At 56.8% G+C, this 18,561-nt stretch overlaps 1 protein-coding gene across 1 annotated transcript; it reads right to left on the bottom strand.

Annotated features, from left to right (window-relative positions):
* Positions 1-349: 349 nt before the first annotated feature.
* On the bottom strand, positions 350-9,597 carry PRTN3 (proteinase 3). The gene is made up of 5 exons (XM_034945505.3): positions 9,522-9,597; positions 7,012-7,177; positions 6,604-6,745; positions 3,988-4,218; positions 350-2,581 (listed from the first exon to the last, which is right to left on the bottom strand). Exons 1-5 carry the CDS (start codon positions 9,580-9,582, stop codon positions 2,411-2,413), a joined length of 771 nt encoding a protein of 256 aa, XP_034801396.1. The 5' UTR covers positions 9,583-9,597; the 3' UTR covers positions 350-2,410.
* Between the last annotated feature and the right edge of the window lie 8,964 nt (positions 9,598-18,561).

The raw sequence follows: 18,561 nt of genomic DNA, 5'->3' as shown, positions 1-18,561 counted from the left end.
CCTCAGCTTAATCAGACACACACTACCCTGCCTTCTCCCCTCCCCTTTTGGCAGGGTTCCCACCTTGCTGCCTTAACATCACCACAGTGCACTTAGTAAGCGCCTACTGTCTACACAGCCCTGTTTCAAGTCGGGGTGGGGGGATTTCAGGGGTGGGGGACGCCATATCTTTGGAAGGGCCTTGGCCTCCAGCACGGAGATCAGACTTGGCATCAGCTGCATTTATTGAGCACCAGCTGTATACTACGTTCTCACGTGCAGTCATTATTAAGTGTGCCGACGCTGGGTTCATATCCTGGTTCTGGTGTGGCCATTTGGCCACTGTGTAACTTCAGGCCCCTGAAATAAACTCTCCGTGACTCAGTTTCCTCCTCTGTAAAATTATAATCATAGGATCCATCACATAAACCTGTCAAGTGGATGAAATAAATTCACGTTCGTAAAGTTCTTAGCTAAGAAAGGGTTGTCTGGCCGGGCGCGGTGGCTCAGGCCTGTAATCCCAACACTTTGGGAGGCTGAGGCGGGTGGATCACCTGAGGTTGGGAATGTCCAGCCTGACTAACATGGACAAACCCCATCTCTACCAAAAATACAAAATTAGCCTGGCGTGGTGGTACCTGCCTGTAATCCCGGCTACTCGGGAGACTGAGGCAGGAGAATTGCTTGAACCTAGGAGGCGGAGGTTGCAGTGAGCCGAGATCATGCCACTGCACTCCAGCCTGGGCGACAAGAGCAAAACTCCGTCTCAAAAAAAAAAAAGAAAAAAGAAAGTGTTGCTTTGAGAGCTGGTTCACCATTAACTGTGGCAGGGAAGGTAGGGGTGTTATGGTCACAGCGGGTATAGACTCCAAGGGGGACGTGGGGTCTTCTGGGAGGCCAGGAGATTGCTAAGATTACAGTGACCTGGAGGTGTTCATATGTAAAGAGTCACTGAGGACCCACCTGGGCAACACAGCCAGACCCCGTCTCTACAAAAAATAAGAAAATAGCTGGGTGTGGTGGCACCTGTAGTCCCAGCCACTCGGGAGGCTGAGGTGGGAGGATCACTTGAGCCCAGGAGGTTGAGGCTGCGGTGAGCCAAGATTGCACCACTGCACTACAGCCTGGGCGACAGAGTGAGACCCTGTCTCAAAAATAAATAAGTAGGCCGGCTGTAAATAAGTAAGTAGGCTCACGCCTGTAATCCCAGCGCTTTGGGAAGCTGAGGCGGGTGGACCACCTGAGGTCAGGAGTTCGAGACCAGCCTGGACAACGTGGTGAAACCCTGTCTGTACTAAAAATATAAAAATTAACTGGGCGTGGTGGTCTGTGCCTGTAGTCCCAGCTACTCCGGAGACTGAGGCAGGAGAATCGCTTCAACCCGGGTGGCGGAGGTTGCAATGAGCCGAGATCACACCACTGCACTCCAGCCTGGGTGACAGAGCGAGACTCTGTCTCAAAAAAATATTAAAAAGAAAAAAAAAAACACCAGCAATGAGCTTCATTTCTTCTCTACACGTGTCCTGGAGCAGGTCATCCCCTCTCTGTGGCTAATGCCTCCTTCTAGTGGCCACTTGCCCGTCTTTGAGCTGGACTGTGAGTCCCACCTCTTCCCCGCCTCGGACCTCCCCTCTGGCCAACCCCCCCAGTTCATTGCTCATGCTTCTACCAGGGAACTCCTGCCCTGCCTACCCCTCCTACGAGAAATAGCGCTCCAACCCCATTACCCCTCCCCTGCACCCACATCCCTCCCCTGCTTGCCCTCCTCCCCGTCCCCTGGCCTCTAGCCCTCAGGTCTCTGCCCAGACTGTGCCCCCTGCCTGGCGGCCCTTCGGATGTTTCTGTTCACACCTTGATATGCAGCTCTGGCACTGCCACCTCCTCCAGGAAGCCCCCCAGGCTGCTTCCCCATCCCCATCCCCTTCCTCAAGGAGCCCCTGAACCAGCAGGGACAGTTCTAGGAAACGTCTGGGGCGAGTCCATTTTCCAGATGAGGAAACTGAGGCACGGAGATGAATAACAACCTGCCCAGGGCCACCCTGATGGGGCCGGGTTAGAACCCACAGCCACGAGCATCCAGGAAAGAGACCCCCTGCAACCTGGGCCCCCATCCCCTGTTCCGACTCCCCCCATCCTGGGTTTGGGGCTCGGGGACTTGAACCCAGGGGACCTCTGGGCAGTTCCCCCTCCCCTCCCTATATGGGAAGGACAGACAGGAGCCAGGGGGAGTTTCAACGTTTATTGAGGTCACGATGGGGTGAGGTGCAGGGCCGGCCTGTCTCCCGGAGCCCCGTGGGAGGGAGTGTGGGGGGACGGGTGGGGCCGTCCCGGACGCCACAGTGTTCGGGGAAGAGCTGCTTCTGTCCAAAGATCCGCCTCGAGGGTTTGGAGCCAGGCTCGGGGTCCCGGCCAGCGCTGTGGGAGGGGCGGTTCAGAGGCGGCCCTCGGCCTCCACACGGCGCAGCGTGGAACGGATCCAGTCCACGTAGAGGGCTACCCGCGCGAAGAAGTCAGGGAAAAGGCGGGTGGCACATCCCCAGATCACGAAGGAGTCTATTCCTTGGATGATGCCATCACAGATCAGGGGGCCACCTGAGTCTCCCTGGAGGACAGGGACGGCCAGTCACCCATCAGGGGCCACCTGAGTCTCCCTGGAGGACGGGGACGGCCAGTCACCCATCAGGGGCCACCTGAGTCTCCCGGGAGGATGGGGACAGCCAGTCACCTGGGCTGGCCCCAGGCAGCCAGGAAGGGGGCTGGGGTAGCCACGGCTGTTTCAGAATAAAATGCTTCCAATATGGAACTTTCTTTCTTTCTTTCTTTGTTTCTTTCTCTCTCTATCTCTTTCTTTCTTTCTCCTTTTGTTTTGTTTTGTTTTGTTTTTGTTTTGTTTGAGACAGAGTCTCGCTCTGTCACCCAGGCTGGAGTGCAGTGCCGTGATCTCGGCTCACTGCAACCTCTGCCTCCCGGGTTCAAGCGATTCTCCTGCCTCGGCCTCCCGAGTAGCTGGCTGTCTTTCTCTCGAGACAGGGTCTCGCTCTGTTCCCCAGGCTGGAGTGCAGTGGCACAATCATAGCTCACTGCAACCTCGAACTCCCCAGGCTCCAGTGATCCTCCTGCCTTAGCCTCCTGAGTAGCTGGGCCTACAGGCTCACATCACCATGCCCAGCTAATATTTAAATTATTTGTAGAGATGCCACCCTGCTATGTTGCCCAGGCTGGTCTTGAACTCCTGGACTCAAACGATCCTTCCGCTTTGGCCTCCCAAAGTGCTGAGATTACAGGCGTGAGCCACCACTGCTGGCCTGGAATTTTCTTTAAAATGTGTGAGCACCAGCCAGGCACAGAGGCTCACGTCTGTAATCCCAGCACTTTGGGAGGCCGAGGTGAGTGGATCACTTGATGCCAGGAGTTCAAGACCAGCCTGGTCAACATGGAGAAACCTCATCTCTACTAAAAATACCAAAAAAATTAGCCAGGCACGGTGGCAGGTACCTGTGCACCCAGTTACTCAGGAGGCTGAGGCAGGAGAATACCTTGAACCTGGGAGGCGGAGGTTGCAGTGAGCTGAGATCTCACCACTGCACTCCAGCCTGGACAACAGAGCGACACTCCGTCTCAAAAACAAACAAACAAAAAGTGTGAGCAGGGAGGGGCTGAGGTCTTTCGTAGGAACTGGGCATTTATGGGCCTCCCGCTGGATACCTGGAGTCCTGGATTCTGGAAGGGGCCGCCGGGTGAGGGCGGATGGGTCTCCCACACCTTCCTGTGGTCCTAGAGGGGAGTGGGGGGCAGGGAACCCCCAGACCCACCCAAGCAGCCAGGTGCAATGTGAGCGCCCCCACCCCGCTGAGCCTGCCCGTTGGGTGTTGGGTGTGCCCACCTTCCAGGTGGGGAGACTGAGGCACAGCATGAAGCCACACAGCTAAGAGGTGGCGTGGAACCCTGGCTGCCGCCCTCCTCCCCTCATGGCAGCCCGGTGCCCGGGGTGGGGGCACGGTTACTTACAAAGCAGATGCCGGCCCTGCGGCGAGGGACCAAAGTGCAAATGTTATGTGGCCGGCAGAAGAAGGTGACCACGGTGACATTGAGCTCCTGCAGGACCTGGGCTGGGGGGTCGTGGGTGCCCACGCGGCCCCAGCCCATGGCCAGGCACTGGGTGCCGTGCGGCACTGGCTGGTCCTGCTGTGGCAGCTGGACTGTGGCGACGGAGTCACTGAGGTTGGCTGGGCTGCTCAGCTGGGGCAGAAGGCAGGCGGTGGTGGTGAGACGCTGCTCCCAGGTCACGGTGGCCGCCCGGGCCGCCTTCCCACCACACCCACCGCCTCAAAACGCCGCGGATGCCGCTCCCTCCGCCTGGGCCCCACGACCCCCTTTGTCCCATTTGTCACTATTGTATTCATTCGTTTTCTTTCCTTCTTTCTTTCTTTTGAGATGGAGTCTTGCTCTGCCACCCAGACTGGAATGCAGTGGCGTGATCTCGGCTCACTGGAACCTCCCGGAGCCCTCCCATTAGCTGAGGTGGCCAGCCTGGTCTCAAACTCCCAACCTCAAGTGATCTGCCTTCCTCAGCCTCCGAAAGTGCTGGGATTACAAGTGTGAGCCATAGTGCCCGGCCATTCATTCATGTTTTCTTTCTTTCTTTTCTTTTTTTTTTTTGAGATGGAGTTTCGCTCTTGTTGCCCAGGCTAGAGTGCAGTGGCACAATCTCGGCTCACTGCAACCTCTGCCTCCTGGGTTCAAGCAATTCTGCTGCCTCAGCCTCCCAAGTAGCTGGGACTACAGGCACCTGCCGCCACGCCCAGCTAATTTTTGTATTTTTAGTAGACACGGGGTTTCCCATATCGATCAGGCTGGTCTCAAACTCCTGACCTCAGGTGATCCGCCCGCCTCGGCCTCCCAAAATGCTGGGATTACAGCCACCGCCCCGGCCCATTCATTCATCTTCAAAGCACTTTTTTTTTGAGATGGGGTCTTGCTCTGTCGCCCAGGCTGGAGTGTGGTGGCATGATCACAGCTCACTGCAGCCTCAACCTCCTGGGCTCAAGTGATCCTCCCATCTCAGCTCATGAGTGGCTTGGCGTGTGCTACCATGCCCGGTTGATTTTTAAATTTTTCTTTTGTAGGCTGGACACGGTGGCTCTCTCCTATAATCCCAGCACTTTGGGACGCTGAGGAGAGCAGATCACTTGAGGTCAGGAGTTCGAGACCAGCCTGGCCAACGTGGCAAAACACCGTCTCTACTAAAAATACAAAAATTAGCCAAGTGTGTTGGTGCATGCCTGTAATCCCAGCTACTGAGGAGGCTGAGGCAGGAGAATTACTTGAACCTGGAAGGCAGAGGTGGCAGTGAGCTGAGATTGCACCACTGCACTCCAGCCTGGATGACTGAGTGAGACTCTGTCTAAAAAAAAAAAAAAAAAAAAAAGTCTTTTATAGAGATGAGGTCTCACTAGGTTGGTCAGGCTGCTCTCAAACTCCTGGCCTCAAGTGATCCTCCCATCCCAGCCTCCCAAAGTACTGGGATTACAGGCGTGAGCCACAGTGCCCAGCCCCAAGCACTTACTGAGCACCACCTGTATGCCCAGTCCCGTTCTAAGCCACATAAGTCCAGTAACGAACAACACAGACAAAAATCCTCTGCCCTGGGGAGCTGATCTTTCCGGGTGGGAGGACGCTAGGAGGGCCCCATGAATGAGAGGAGCACGCGGTTCAGTGGAGAAGAGTGAATCGGGGAGGGCTGTGGCTGTCCTCGCCACTTCCAGTGAGGTCAGGGGAGGCGCCGGAGGAGGCGAGGGCACCTGGCTTTCTGGGGGAACAGCACACCGGGCGGAGGCGCAGGCAGGGGAGAGGGGCAGGCAGGGGAGAGGCGCGCAGGGGAGAGGCGCGGGCAGGGGAGAGGCGAGGGCAGGGGAGAGGCGAGGGCAGGGGAGAGGCGCGGCCGTGGGAGAGGGGCGGGCAGGGGAGAGGCGCGGGCAGGGGAGAGGCGCGGGCAGGGGAGAGGCGCGCAGGGGAGAGGCGCGGGCAGGGGAGAGGCGAGGGCAGGGGAGAGGCGCGGGCAGGGGAGAGGCGCGGCCGGGGGAGAGGGGCGGGCAGGGGAGAGGCGCGGGCAGGGGAGAGGCGCGGGCAGGGGAGAGGTGCGGCCGGGGGAGAGGGGCGGGCAGGGGAGAGGCGTGCAGGGGAGAGGCGCGGGCAGGGGAGAGGCGCAGGCAGGGGAGAGGCGCGCAGGGGAGAGGCGCGGGCAGGGGAGAGGCGCGGCCGGGGGAGAGGGGCGGGCAGGCGAGAGGCGCGCAGGGGAGAGGCGCGGGCAGGGGAGAGGCGCGGGCAGGGGAGAGGCGCGGCCGGGGGAGAGGGGCGGGCAGGCGAGAGGCGCGCAGGGGAGAGGCGCGGGCGGGGGAGAGGCGCGGGCGGGGGAGAGGCGCGGACGGGGGAGAGGCGGGGAGGAGGAGTGGCCTGGTGTCCAAGGAGCGGTCTCCCCCGGCCAGTGCCACCGGACCCAGGCTGCAGCGGCCTCGGTCGTGGCCTGGTATACAGTGGGTGCTCAATGAATGCTGGCTGCAGGAATGGGGGTCCCGGAGCCCGCTGGCCGTGCCCCTCCGAGCCCTCGCGGCCCTGCCCGCCCACCTGGATGAGGAGAACGTCGTTCAGTTTGTTCTCCGCGTCGTAGTTGTTCAGAAACACCTGAGCCACCGAGAAGTGCTGCTGGGTGGGCTCCTGCGTCCGCACGTTGTGGGCTCCGAGCACCACGTTCACCAGGCGCTGGGGTCTGCGGGGGTGGGGTGGTCACTCCTCGGCGCCCTGGACACTCGCCGCCGCCCACAGCCGGCCCTTCCCGAGGCCGCGGTGCAGCCCCAGACCCCTCCCTCGGCGACCCTGCCCCGGGCCTCCCCCCAGAACTGCCCACGCGCGCGGGGCCTGGGGTCTGCAGACGGGGCTTAGCTGGGTCCTCCCCGGGCAGAGGGACAGTGGCCCGGCCAGGGCTGGAGGAAGAGGGCGGGGCGGACGGAGAGGGGTGTGGAGGCGGCCGCTCACATGTCCTGCAGGCAGTGCGCGGCCGTCAGCACGAAGCTGGGGTGGATCAAGGTGCCTCCGCAGAAGTGGCTGCCCGGGTTCCCCCGCATCTGCAGGGAGGCCATGTAGGGCCGGGAGTGTGGCTGCGCCTCGTGCCCGCCCACGATCTCCGCAGCTCGGGCAGCACCTGCAGGGGGGGAGTCCAGGCGTCAGGGAGCCCCCAGGCTGCAGGGAAAGGGGGGATGGCAGAGCAGCCCCTGGGCCTCTCCGAGCCTCCATCTCCCCATCTGCAACCCGGTCAGTGCCTGCTGGCTGGTGGGAAGGACTCAGCGCCCAGGCCGGGGGAGGGGGTTTAATTACGACGATTTCCAAAGGCGCCCTGGTGGCAGCTTTCAGTCCTGAGAGTCAGGAAGGCTTTTAAGACGCAGACCAGGTGGCTGGGTGCAGTGGCTCATGCCTGTAATCCCAACACTTTGGGAGGCCGAGGCAGGAGGCTCACTTGAGCTCAGGAGTTCAAGACCAGCCTGGGCAAAATTGTGAGGACCCCATCTCTACAAAAAATTTTAAAATTAGCCAGGCATGGTGGTGTGCACCTGTCGTCCCAGCTACTTGGGAGGCTGAGGAGGGAGGATCGCTTGAGCCCAGGAGGTCAAGGCTGCAGTGAACTGAGATCACACCACTGCACTCCAGCCTGGGCAACAGAGCAAGACCCTGTCTCTAAAACAAAATTTTTAAAAAAAAGTTTTTAAAGAAGCAGAAAAATTGGTCGGGTGCGGTTGGCCCACGCCTGTAATCCCAATACTTTGGGAGGCCGAGGTGGGTGGATCACCTGAGGTCAAGAGATGGAGACCATCCTGGCCAACATGGTGAAACCCTGTCTCTACTAAAAATACAAACATTAGCTGGGCGTGGTGGCACGTGCCTGTAGTCCCAGCTACTCCGGAGGTTGAGGCAGGAGAATCGCTTGAACCCAGGAGGCGGAGGTTGTGGTGAGCCAAGATCGCCCCACTGCACTCCAGCCTGGCAACAGAATGACACTCCGTCTCAAAAAAAAAAAAAAAATTAGCCAGGTGTGGTGGTTTGCACCTGTAATCTCAGCTGCCTGGGAGGCTGAGGCAGGAGAATCGCTTGAACCCAGGAGGCACAGGTTGCAGTGAGCCGAGATCGCACCACTGCACTCCAGCCTGGGCAACAGAGTGAGATTCTGTCTCAAAAAAAAAAAAAAAAAAAAAAATCCTGGGCGCAGTGGCTCATGCCTGAGTGAGACCCCATCTCAAAAAAACAAAACAAAACAAAATAAAAAAAAAAGAAGCAAAAAAAAAAAAAAAATCAGCCAACAAAGAGACCCATTTTGCAGATGAACAAACTGAGGCATTGAAAATCCCCCTCAGGTCAGGAGTTCGAGACCAGCCTGACCAACGTGGTGAAACCCCATCTCTACTAAAAATACAAAAACTAGCCAGGTGTGGTGGTGTGTGCTTGTAATCCCAGCTACTCAAGAGGTGGAGGCAGAAGAATCATTTGACCCCAGGAGGCTGAGGCTGCAGTAAACTGAGATTGCACCACTGCACTCCAACCTGGGCGACAGAGCAAGATTCCGTTTCAAAAAAGAAAAAAAAAGGCCAGGTGCGGTGGCTCACGCCTGTAATCCCAGCACTTTGGGAGGCTGAGGCAGGCAGATCACGAAGTCAGGAGATCGAGACCATCCTGGCTAACACCGTGAAACCCCGTCTCTACAGAAATTACAAAAAATTAGCCAGGCGTGGTGGCGGGCGCCTGTAGTCCCAGCTACTCGGGAGGCTGAGGCAGGAGAAAGGTGTGAACCCGGGAGGCCGAGCTTGCAGTGAGCCGAGATCGCGCCACTGCACTCCAACCTGGGTGACAGAGCGAGACTCCGTCTCAAAAAAACAAAAAAAGAAAAGAAAAAGAAAAAGAAAATCACCCTCAGGATAGGGACCTGAGGGGGCCCATGCTCTCTTCTTCCCCTGATTCCAGCATCACTAACTCTTCAACCCTTTCACTCACTCACTCATTCATGCATTTACTCACTCACTCATTCATGCATTTACTCATTCATTCGTTCACTCATTCACTCATTCATTCATTCACTCACTCATTGATTCATTCACTCACTCATTCATTTGTTCACTCATTCACTCATTCACTCACTCACTCATTCATTCATTCATTCATTCGTTCATGCATCTTCACTGAGCATTTGCTGAAGGCTGGGTGCTGTCCAGGAATTCGCCTGTTAATAGCTAATTCCCAAAAGAGCTCCTCAGGAGGGAAGGGCTGGGTTTTGCCCGTTTTACAGATAGGCAACTGAGTCAAATGGCCAGGGCTCCCCCTTGCCCTTGTCCTCCCCACCCCTGCAAGCATTGGTCCCGAGCAGTGAGTGGAGTCTCCCCTGACCCTGCCTCAGTTTCCCCAGCTGTGCCAGAAGGGCTTTGGATGGACCTCGTGGTGGATATTTCCCCAGAATCCACCGGGGCCTGGAGGCTGGATGGACGGGCACGTGGCTCACTCACCGCTCAGCAGCAAGGCCAGCAGCACGGACGCCAGGGCAGGGCTGGGGGGCCGGTGAGCCATGGTGGAGTCCAGGGTGCACCCACGGTCAAGCTCCTCTTATAGCCCAATGCCAGAGGCCGTTGAGTTGCCCAATGCCCAGGCTGGGTCCCCACTTCCTCCTTTTGCCTTGGGAGCCTGGGAGTCAGAACGGACTCCGGGGAGGAGGTGGGGGCTTTGGGCTCAAGGTCCTGACCTTTGTGGGGGCGGGGAGGCTGGCTGTCACCCACCCAAGTCGGGGGTCCCTGGCCAGGTGGGCAACATGGCCACAGCCCTCAGAGTAACACACGCCCACGTGCTACCCACAAGGATACGCCTCCCTGACGAGGTCCCTGTGGCCTTAGCAAAGCCGGCCGTGGCAGGTGTGTCCCGTGGGTGGGTGAGCTGGAAATGGACAGACAGCAGGATGTAGCAGGGGACAGGATGCAGAGCTGGGGAAGGCAGGGCCCCACCACGAGTGTCCTCAGTGCCTCACCTGAGGCCCCAGCGAACATCCTCCTGCCAGCTTTGTCTGGGGTTTTCTTCCCCCTTTAAGGCCAGGATTCTCAATCAAGGGGATTCTGCCCCCAGGGGACCCTGGGCGAGGTCTGGGGACACCTGTGGCTGTCATGAAAGGGGAGCTCCTGGCATGGAGTGGGTGGAGGCCAAGGATGATGCCTAGCACCCTGCAGTGCCCAGGACGGGCCTGCCCCAGAGAAGGATCCAGCCCCGATGTCCACAGGGCCCCAGAGTAGGATCCAGCCCCGATGTCCACAGGGCCCAGGGGAGAGACCAGTGTTCATTATTTGGGGGAAAAAAATGGCCAGGTGCGGTGCCTCACACCTGTAATCCCAGCACTTTGGGAGGCCGAGGCGGGTGGATCGCCTGAGGTCAGGAGTTCAAGACCAGCCTGGCCAACATAGTGAAACCCCATCTCTACTAAAAATACAAAAATTAGCCGAGCGTGGTGGCGGGCGCCTATAGTCCCAGCTACTCGGGAGGCTGAGGCAGGAGAATCACTTGAGCCTGGGAGGCGAAGGTTGCAGGGAGCCAAGATCACGCCACTGCACTCCAGCCTGGGCAACAGAGCAAGACTCCATCTCAAAACATAAATAAATAAAAATAAAAAATAAAAAATGGAGTCTGCCCCCTGCTCACACCGGACACCAGAATAAACTCCCGACGGGGCATACGGCATAAACCCGGGGGACCCCGGCTCCCGGGACTCGCCTCCTCTCTCCTTCCCACTCAGGGTGTGGATTTCAATGTGTGCAGCCTCCTGGGACCTCAGCGGGGGAGAGGATCATGGGACGCGGAGTCTCTTGGGGTCCGTGGAATCCTCTAACCCTGGGGTGATTCTGCCCCCAGCCCCCAGGGGTCCCTGTGTGAGGCCTGGAGACATCCGTGGTTGTCACGACTTGGAGGGAGCTCCTGGCAGGGCCCTGCAGTGCCCAGGATGGCCCCGCCGCAGAGACAAATCCAGCCCCCATGTCTGCAGTGCCGGAAACAGGGGAAAGCCCAGGACAGAGGATAAAATTATTTATTTATAACTGAACGGTTTAAACCTACAGTGAAATGGAGAGAAGCACTGAATGAACTTGGAGGCCAAAAAAAAAAAAAAAAAAGCTTTTTAACGTTTCATTTGGAAAGGATTTCACGCTTACAGAAGTCCAAAGGGTCCAAACTCCCTCCCCGCTCCCCAAACTCCCTCCCCCGGCCTCCCTCCCCCAGCTTCCCTAAATTCTGTCCTCTTGCTCAACCCTCCAGGCTGTGATCGAAGCCAGGGCGCGAACGTTGATTCCAAATGGCCCCCTCTGCCCCAGCCCCCTGAGTATCACCAGCCACCCTTTGCCGGGTCCTGGGTACACAAGCCGCCCATCTTCAGATGCCAGGGTCTCCTCCAGCGGGCGCATCCCTCTGCCCTCCCTCAGCCCTTGGGGCCATTAAGGAGAGCTGGTTGTCGCTCTGCAGAGCATCCCTCCATGGGGATGGTCCTGGGTTGCCTCAGGACTCAATGGAGGGAGTCCCGGGTGTGGCGTGTGTCTGTCTCAGGCCCCCCACGTCGAAGCCCATGGCTTCGGCCTGTCTCGTGCTGATGGTAATAACCTTGACCACGTGGTCAGGGCGTCTGCCGGTTCCTGCACTGTCCAGTTACTGTTTTCCCCTTTGGATTTTTTTTTTTTTTTGAGACAGAGAGTCTCGCTCTGTCACCAGGCTGGAGTGCCGTGGTGCGATCTCAGCTCACTGCAACCTCCGCCTCCCAGGTTCAAACAATTCTCCTGCTTCAGCCTCCTGTATAGCTGGGATTATAGGCGCCCCACCACGCCTGGCTAATTTTTTTTTTTTTTTTTGTATTTTTAGTAAAGACGGGGTTTCACTATATTGGCCAGGCTGGTCTCGAACTCCTGACCTCAGGTGACCCGCCCGTAATCCCGCCAAAGTGCTGGGAACACAGGTGTGAGCCACTGTACCTGGCTATAATATTAATGTATATAACATGTATACATAAAATATGTAACATGTATATTATTTACATTATATAATATATAATATTTTAAAATATATATATATATTTTTTGAGACAGGGTCTGGCTGTGTCACCCAGGCTGGAGTGCAGTGGTGTAATCATGGCTCACTGCAGCCTCGACCTCCTGGGCTCAAGCAATTCTCCTGCCTCAACCCCCCAAGTAGCTGGGACCACAGGCATGCTCCACCACGTCCAGCTAAAGTTTTTCTTTTTTTTTTTTTGGTTGGCTGTTTAATTTTTTATAGAAATAGGGTCTTGCTATGTTGCCCTGGCTGGTCTTGAACTGCCAGCCTTCAGGGACTCTCCTGCCTTGACCTCCCCAAATGCTGGGATCACAGGCATGAGCCACCATGACCGACCTGATGCGTATTAAAGAACTAGAGCTCTGGCCGGGCGCGGTGGCTCACGCCTGTAATCCCAGCACTTTGGGAGGCTGAGGCAGATGGATCACAAGGTCAGGAGTTCAAGACCAGCCTAGGCAACATGGTGAAACCCCGACTCTACTAAAAATACAAAAATTAGCTGGGTGTGGTGGCAGATGCCTGTAATCCCAGCTACTTGGGAGGCTGAGGCAGGAGAATTGCTTGAACCCGGGAGGTGGAGGGGGCAGTGAGCTGAGATCGTGTCACTGCACTCCAGCCTGGGCAACAGAGCGAGACACCGTCTCAAAATAAAAGGGTTATTCTCATTCAACAAAAGTGCTGTTGGTTTCAGCCATGAGTCAGCTCATGCTGAGGCAAGCTGTTTAGCTTGCAGTCCTCAGTTTCTCCAACTGTAAAGGCGGGTGAGGACGGTAATAGGACCTTCTGCAGGGCAGCAATGGGGGTCGATGGATTTGAGGTTTCTTGCTTTTTTTTTACATGGAGTTTTGTTCTTGTCACCCAGGCTGGAGTGCAGTGGTGTGACCTTGGCTTCCTGGGTTCAAGCCATTCTCCTGCCTCAGCCTCCTAAGTAGCTGGGATTACAGGCACCCGCCACCACGCCCGAATAATTTGTTTTTTGTATTTGTAGTAGAGACGGGATTTCACCATGTTAGCCAGGCTGGTCTCGAACTCCTGACCTCAGGTGATCTGCCGGCCTCAGCCTCCCAAAGTGCTGGGATTACAGGCGTGAGCCACCACGCCCAGACTTTTTTTTTTTTTAATAGAGAGGGGTCTTGCTATGCTGCCCAGGCTGGTCTGGAACTCCTGGGCTCCAGCAATCTTCCCCCCGCATCTGGCCACTACCGAATTGTTAAGTGGGTGAATTGTTTGGTGTGTGTGAAGGACATCTCAATAAAGCTGTCAACCAAAAAAAAAGAAAAGAAAGAAAAGAAAGACCTTGCACACACACTGCTGGATCTAGCACACGCGAGAGCTGCCCAGGGGGCTGCCCCGTCCTCACTGTATGTGGGCTTCCCCGTCAGGATCTGTTTCCACGCAAGGCTGATGCAGCCGGGTCCTGACCGGAGCGTCCCAGCACCATCCCGTGGGCCCCGGGTCCTCCAGGCTCCCTGTGCGTCCTGGGGGGACTCATGTGCCAAGGCGCAGAGACGGGCGGGGAAAGCACAGGCCAGGGCGACAGGAGCGCTGGGAGCGGGTAGCAGGGAGGGTTCCGTGGAACGCGCTGGGGGCTTTGCAGGGATCGGCATGGGGGCAGAGGTAGTGGGGGCCCCTTCCTGTACCAACCGTGGGTGGCGCAACTGGCAACGGCTTCAGGGATCACAGGTGACGCTGCCCGGGGCCGAGGGGAGACCCATGCAGGGCTCAGGCCTGTGTCTCTGTCTCTGTCTCTCTCCCCGCCCTCTTTCTGTCTCCTTCTCTGTCTCTATCTCTCTGTCTCTCTCTGTCTCCCTCTCTGTCTCTGTCTCTCTGTCTCAGTCTGTCTCTGTCTCCCTATATCTGTCTGTCTCTTCATCTCTGTGTTGTGTCTGTGTCTCTCTGTGTCATCGCTGTCTCCCTTTTTTAAATCTATCTCTATCAGTCTCTCTGGCTCTGTCCCTCTTTTTCCGTCTCTCTCTCTGTCTTTGTCTCTCTCTGTCTCTGTGTCTCTGTCCGTCTCTGTCTCTCCATCTTTCTTGTTCTCTCTTTTTTCTCTCCTCTACTACTTTCTTTTTCTTTCTTTCTTTCTTTTTTTTTTTTTTTGAGATGAAGTCTTGCTCTGTTGCCCAGGCTGGAGTGCAGTGGCGCGATCTCGGCTCACTGCAACCTCCACCTCCTGGGTACAAGCGATTCTCCAGCCTCAGCCTCCTGAATAGCTGGGATTACAGGCACCCAACACCACGCCCAGCTAATTGTTATATTTTTAGTAGAGACGAGGTTTCACCATGTTGGCCAGGCTGGTCTTGAACTCCTGACCTCAGGTGATCCACCCGCCTGGGCCTCCCAAAGTGCTGGGATGACAGGCATGAGCCACCGTGCCCAGCCTCCTTTCCTCTCCTCTTTATAAAGGAAAACCTTCTCTCCCTGAGTGACGGGAAGATGCTGGTTCGCCCGCGAGGCTCAGCCTCGCAGTGGTTGTGTTTTGTGTGTGTTTTGTGCCGACCGTTGACCTTCCCGTGTGCTTGGGGCCCTGACACCCGGCCGCCTTCCACACCCCCCAGGCCCATCCACCCACCTGTCCCCTGACGCCCCCTCTCACGGGATTTCTAAGCCAAACCCAGACATTTCACAATCTGTTCTGAGAATTCCGAAAATTTAAAAACCTTCTCAAGACACCAGTGAGTGGGGCGGGGTAGGGGGGCACAGAGAAGAAACAGAACAGCTGCTTTTAGCCTGAGCACAGCTGGCTCTGCCAGGAGGCTGCACGCGTCGGGGCCTGGACAGGGCTGCGGGGTGAGGGCTGCGGGCGGTGGGGCCTGGACAGGGCTGCGGGGTGGGGGCTGTGGGCGGTGGGGCCTGGACAGGGCTGCGGGGTTGGGGGTGGGTCCACGGATGGGACCCCGTTCTATGTCCCTGAAATCCGAGGCCCGGAGAGGGCTCGGGCTGCCCACAGTCACACGCAGCCCCGCTCTGAGGGCCCTCCAGCCGGGCTGACGGCTGCCAGGGGAACCCGAGAACAGCACTCGTGGGCTCAGGAAGGGGGAGCAGCAGGGCCTGGGGGGAGGAGGGCAGAAACCGCCTCTGGCAGGAATCCCGCCCCAGCAGGGGGACCCTCATGACCGAACGTGGCCCCGAGCCGGGGGCACCAGAAGCCCTTGAACCCCAATCCTGCCTTGGGCCTCAGTTTCCCCATCTGAACAATGATCAGGCAGTGGCTTTGGCTCTCCAAACCCAGGCAGGGCCCCCACCAGCTGGGCTCCTGAGCCATTGGCACCCCTCTCTAGGCCTCAGTTTCCCCCTCTGTAAAGAGGACCCGTTGGCTGGGCGCGGTGGTTCACGCCTGTAATCCCAGCACTTTAGGAGGCCGAGGCGGGCGGATCACGAGGTCAGGAGATTGAGACCATCCTGGCTAACATGGTGAAACCCCGTCTCTACTAAAAATACAAAAAATTAGCTGGGCATGGCGGCGGGCGCCTGTAGTCCCAGCTACTCGGGAGGCTGAGGCAGGAGAATGGCGTGAACCCGGGAGGTGGAGGTTGCAGTGAGCTGAGATCTCGCCACTGGACTCCAGCCTGGGTGACAGAGCGAGACTCCGTCTCAAAAAAAAAAAAAAAAAAAGGACCCGTTATACCCACAAAAGAAAGAAAAGCAGGAGTTCCAACACAAACCTGCACACGAGTGTCCACAGCAGTGAGGGTCACAGTGGCCGGAAGGGGAGAGGCTCAGACGTCCATCCACGGGGGCCTGGAGCAGCACAGTGCGGCCTCCAGGCGCGGCAACAGGACGCAGCCGTGAAAAGGACCCAGCTCTGACCCGACCACGGCGCGGAGGCACCGTGAGGATGTCACGCTTCGTGAGAGACGCCGGACACGAAAGCCCACACAGTGTGTGATCCCATTGCTATGAAATGTCCAGGACAGGCCCATCCACAGAGACAGGAAGAGGACGCGTGGGTGCCGCAGACTGGGGAGGGGACAGGGAGTGACGGCTGATGGGGACAGAGATTCCTTTGGGGGTGATGAAATATTCTGGAACTCAACAGAGGTCATGACCACACAACATTGTGAGTGTACCGAAGACCATTGAATTGCACACTTCATTTTATTTTATTTTATTTTTTATTTTATTGAGACGGAGTCTCACTCTATCCCCTAGCCTGCAGTGCGGTGGCTCAATCTTGGCTCACTGCAAGCTCCGCCTCCCGGGTTCATGCCACTCTCCTGCCTCAGCCTCCCGACTAGCTGAGATTACAGGTGCACGCCACCACGCCATGCTAATTTTTTGTATTTTTAGTACAGACAGGGTTTCACCATGTTGGGCAGGCTGGTCTCAAACTCCTGACCTCAGGTGATTTGCCAGCCTCGGCCTCCCAAAGTGCTGGGATTATAGGTGTGGGCCACCACGCCCAGCTGTACACACTTTAAAAGAGTGAATTCTAAGGCCGGGCATGGTTGCTGAAGCCTGGGAGGCTGAGGCTACAGTGAGCCGAGATCGCGCCACTGCACTCCAGCCTGGGCATCAGAGAAGGACCCTGTCTCAAAAATAAATGAAATAAGGTCAGGCGCGGTGGCTCACGCCTGTAATCCCAGCACTTTGGGAGGCTGAGATGGGTAGATCACCTGAATTCAAGAGTTCAAGACCAGCCTGGTCGACATAATGAAACCCCATCTCTACTAAAAAATATATATATATAAATTGGCTGGTCATTGTGGCTCACACCTGTAGTCCCAGCTACTCAGGAGGCTGAGGCAGGAGAATTGCTTGAACTGGGGGCGCAGAGGTTGCAGTGAGCCGAGATCGCGCCACTGCACTCCATCCTGGGTGACAGAGGGAGACTCCATCTCAAATAAATAGATAAATGAGATAAAAATAGCTCACTGCATCCTCAACCTCTTGGGCTAAAGTGATCTTCCCACTTTAGCCTCCTCAATAGCTGAGACTACAGGTTCTTCTTCTTCTTCTTCTTCTTCTTATTATTATTATTATCATCATCATTTTAAGAGACAGGGTCTTGCTCTGTGGCCCACGCTGGAGTGCAGTGGTGCGATCACGGCTCACTGCAACCTCCACCTCCTGGACTCAAGCAATCTTCCCACCTCAGCCTCCAGAGTAGCTGGGACGACAGGTGCCACTTACCCGGCTTTTTTTTTTTTTTTTTTTTTTGAGACAGAGTCTTGCTCTGTCACCAGGCTGGAGTGCAGTGGCGCGATCTCGGCTCATTGCAAGCTCCACCTCCCGGGTTCACGCCATTCTCCTGAGTAGCTGCGACTACAGGCGTCCGCCACCACGCCCGGCTAATTTTTTGTATTTTTAGTAGAGACGGGGTTTCGCCATGTTGGCCAGGCTGGTCTCCATCTCCTGACCTCATGATCCGCCAGCCTCGGCCTCCCAAAGTGCTGGGATTACAGGCGTGAGCCACCGCGCCCGGCTAATTTTTTGTATTTTTAGTAGAGACGGGGTTTCGCCATGTTGGCCAGGCTGGTCTCGATCTCCTGACCTCGTGATCTGCCCGCCTTGGCCTCCTAAAGTGCTGGGATTACAGGCATGAGCCACTGTGCCCGGCCTCTCCTGTGTAATTTTAATAATTTTAAAAATTATTTTTGTAGAGACATGGTTTCACTACGTTGCCCAGGCTGGTCTCAAACTCCTGGGCTCAAACGATGCTCCCACCTTGGCCTCCCAAAGTGCTGAGATTACAGGTGTGAACGCCACGTCCAGCCATCATATTCATATTTTACTCTGTATCATTTATATATACAACTATATTTATTATTTCGTATTCATGTTTTACTGTTTCTATTGGATCCAAGAGGAGAATGTTCCCCGTTTTCTCCCGTGGTTTTTGTTTTTTTTGAGCTGGAGTCTCTCTCTGTCGCCCAGGCTGGAGTGCAGTGGCACCATCTCGGTTCGCTGCAACCTCCGCCTCCTGGGTTCAAGTGATTCTCCTGCCTCAGCCTCCCAAGTAACTGGGATTACAGGCGCCCACCATCATGCCCGGCTAATTTTTGTATTTTTATAGAGATGGGGTTTCACCAGATTGGCCGGGCTGGTCTTGAACTCCTGACTTCAGGTGATCCACCCACCTCAGCCTCCCAAAGCGCTGGGATAACAGGCGTGAGCCACCGCACCCGGCCTCTCCTGTGTTTTCTGATGCTGCCCACGGAGCTGCGTGGTATGTTCTCCAGCAGAATGAGAGGTGGGAAGGGGGAGGAGAATCTCACAGATTCGAGTTCAAAGCCGGCATTCGCTGTGTGACCTCTGGGCAGCCACCCAACCTCTCTGAACCCGGGCCTCCCCCCAACACCCCACTGTTGGGTGCAGATAACACCAGCCCCTGCTTCCCGGGCTTTGAGGGAATCTCTGAACATCTGACATCTGCACAGGCAGTGCACCTGCGGTGGGTGCCCCTAAGGCCGGTGAAGGTGCCGCTCACGCGTCCCCACAGCCCCCTCCCCCACCGATGAACAGAAACCAGGA

This window comes from Pan paniscus, chromosome 20 (assembly GCF_029289425.2).
Source record: "Pan paniscus chromosome 20, NHGRI_mPanPan1-v2.0_pri, whole genome shotgun sequence".
In the NCBI taxonomy this organism is placed as follows: domain Eukaryota; kingdom Metazoa; phylum Chordata; class Mammalia; order Primates; family Hominidae; genus Pan; species Pan paniscus.
Note: the sequence above shows the minus strand (reverse complement) of the source record. Positions and strands in the feature narration are given on the sequence as shown.

Bases quoted from the DNA above. Each gene is read 5' to 3' on its own strand.
- PRTN3 (XM_034945505.3), bottom strand. From the start codon at position 9,582: ATGGCTCACCGGCCCCCCAGCCCTGCCCTGGCGTCCGTGCTGCTGGCC. The intron at 7,178-9,521 runs GTGAGTGAGCCA...CCCCCCCTGCAG, and splicing joins GCTGGCCTTGCTGCTGAGCG to GTGCTGCCCGAGCTGCGGAG. The intron at 4,219-6,603 runs GTGGGCGGGCAG...CTTCTGCCCCAG, and splicing joins ACGACGTTCTCCTCATCCAG to CTGAGCAGCCCAGCCAACCT.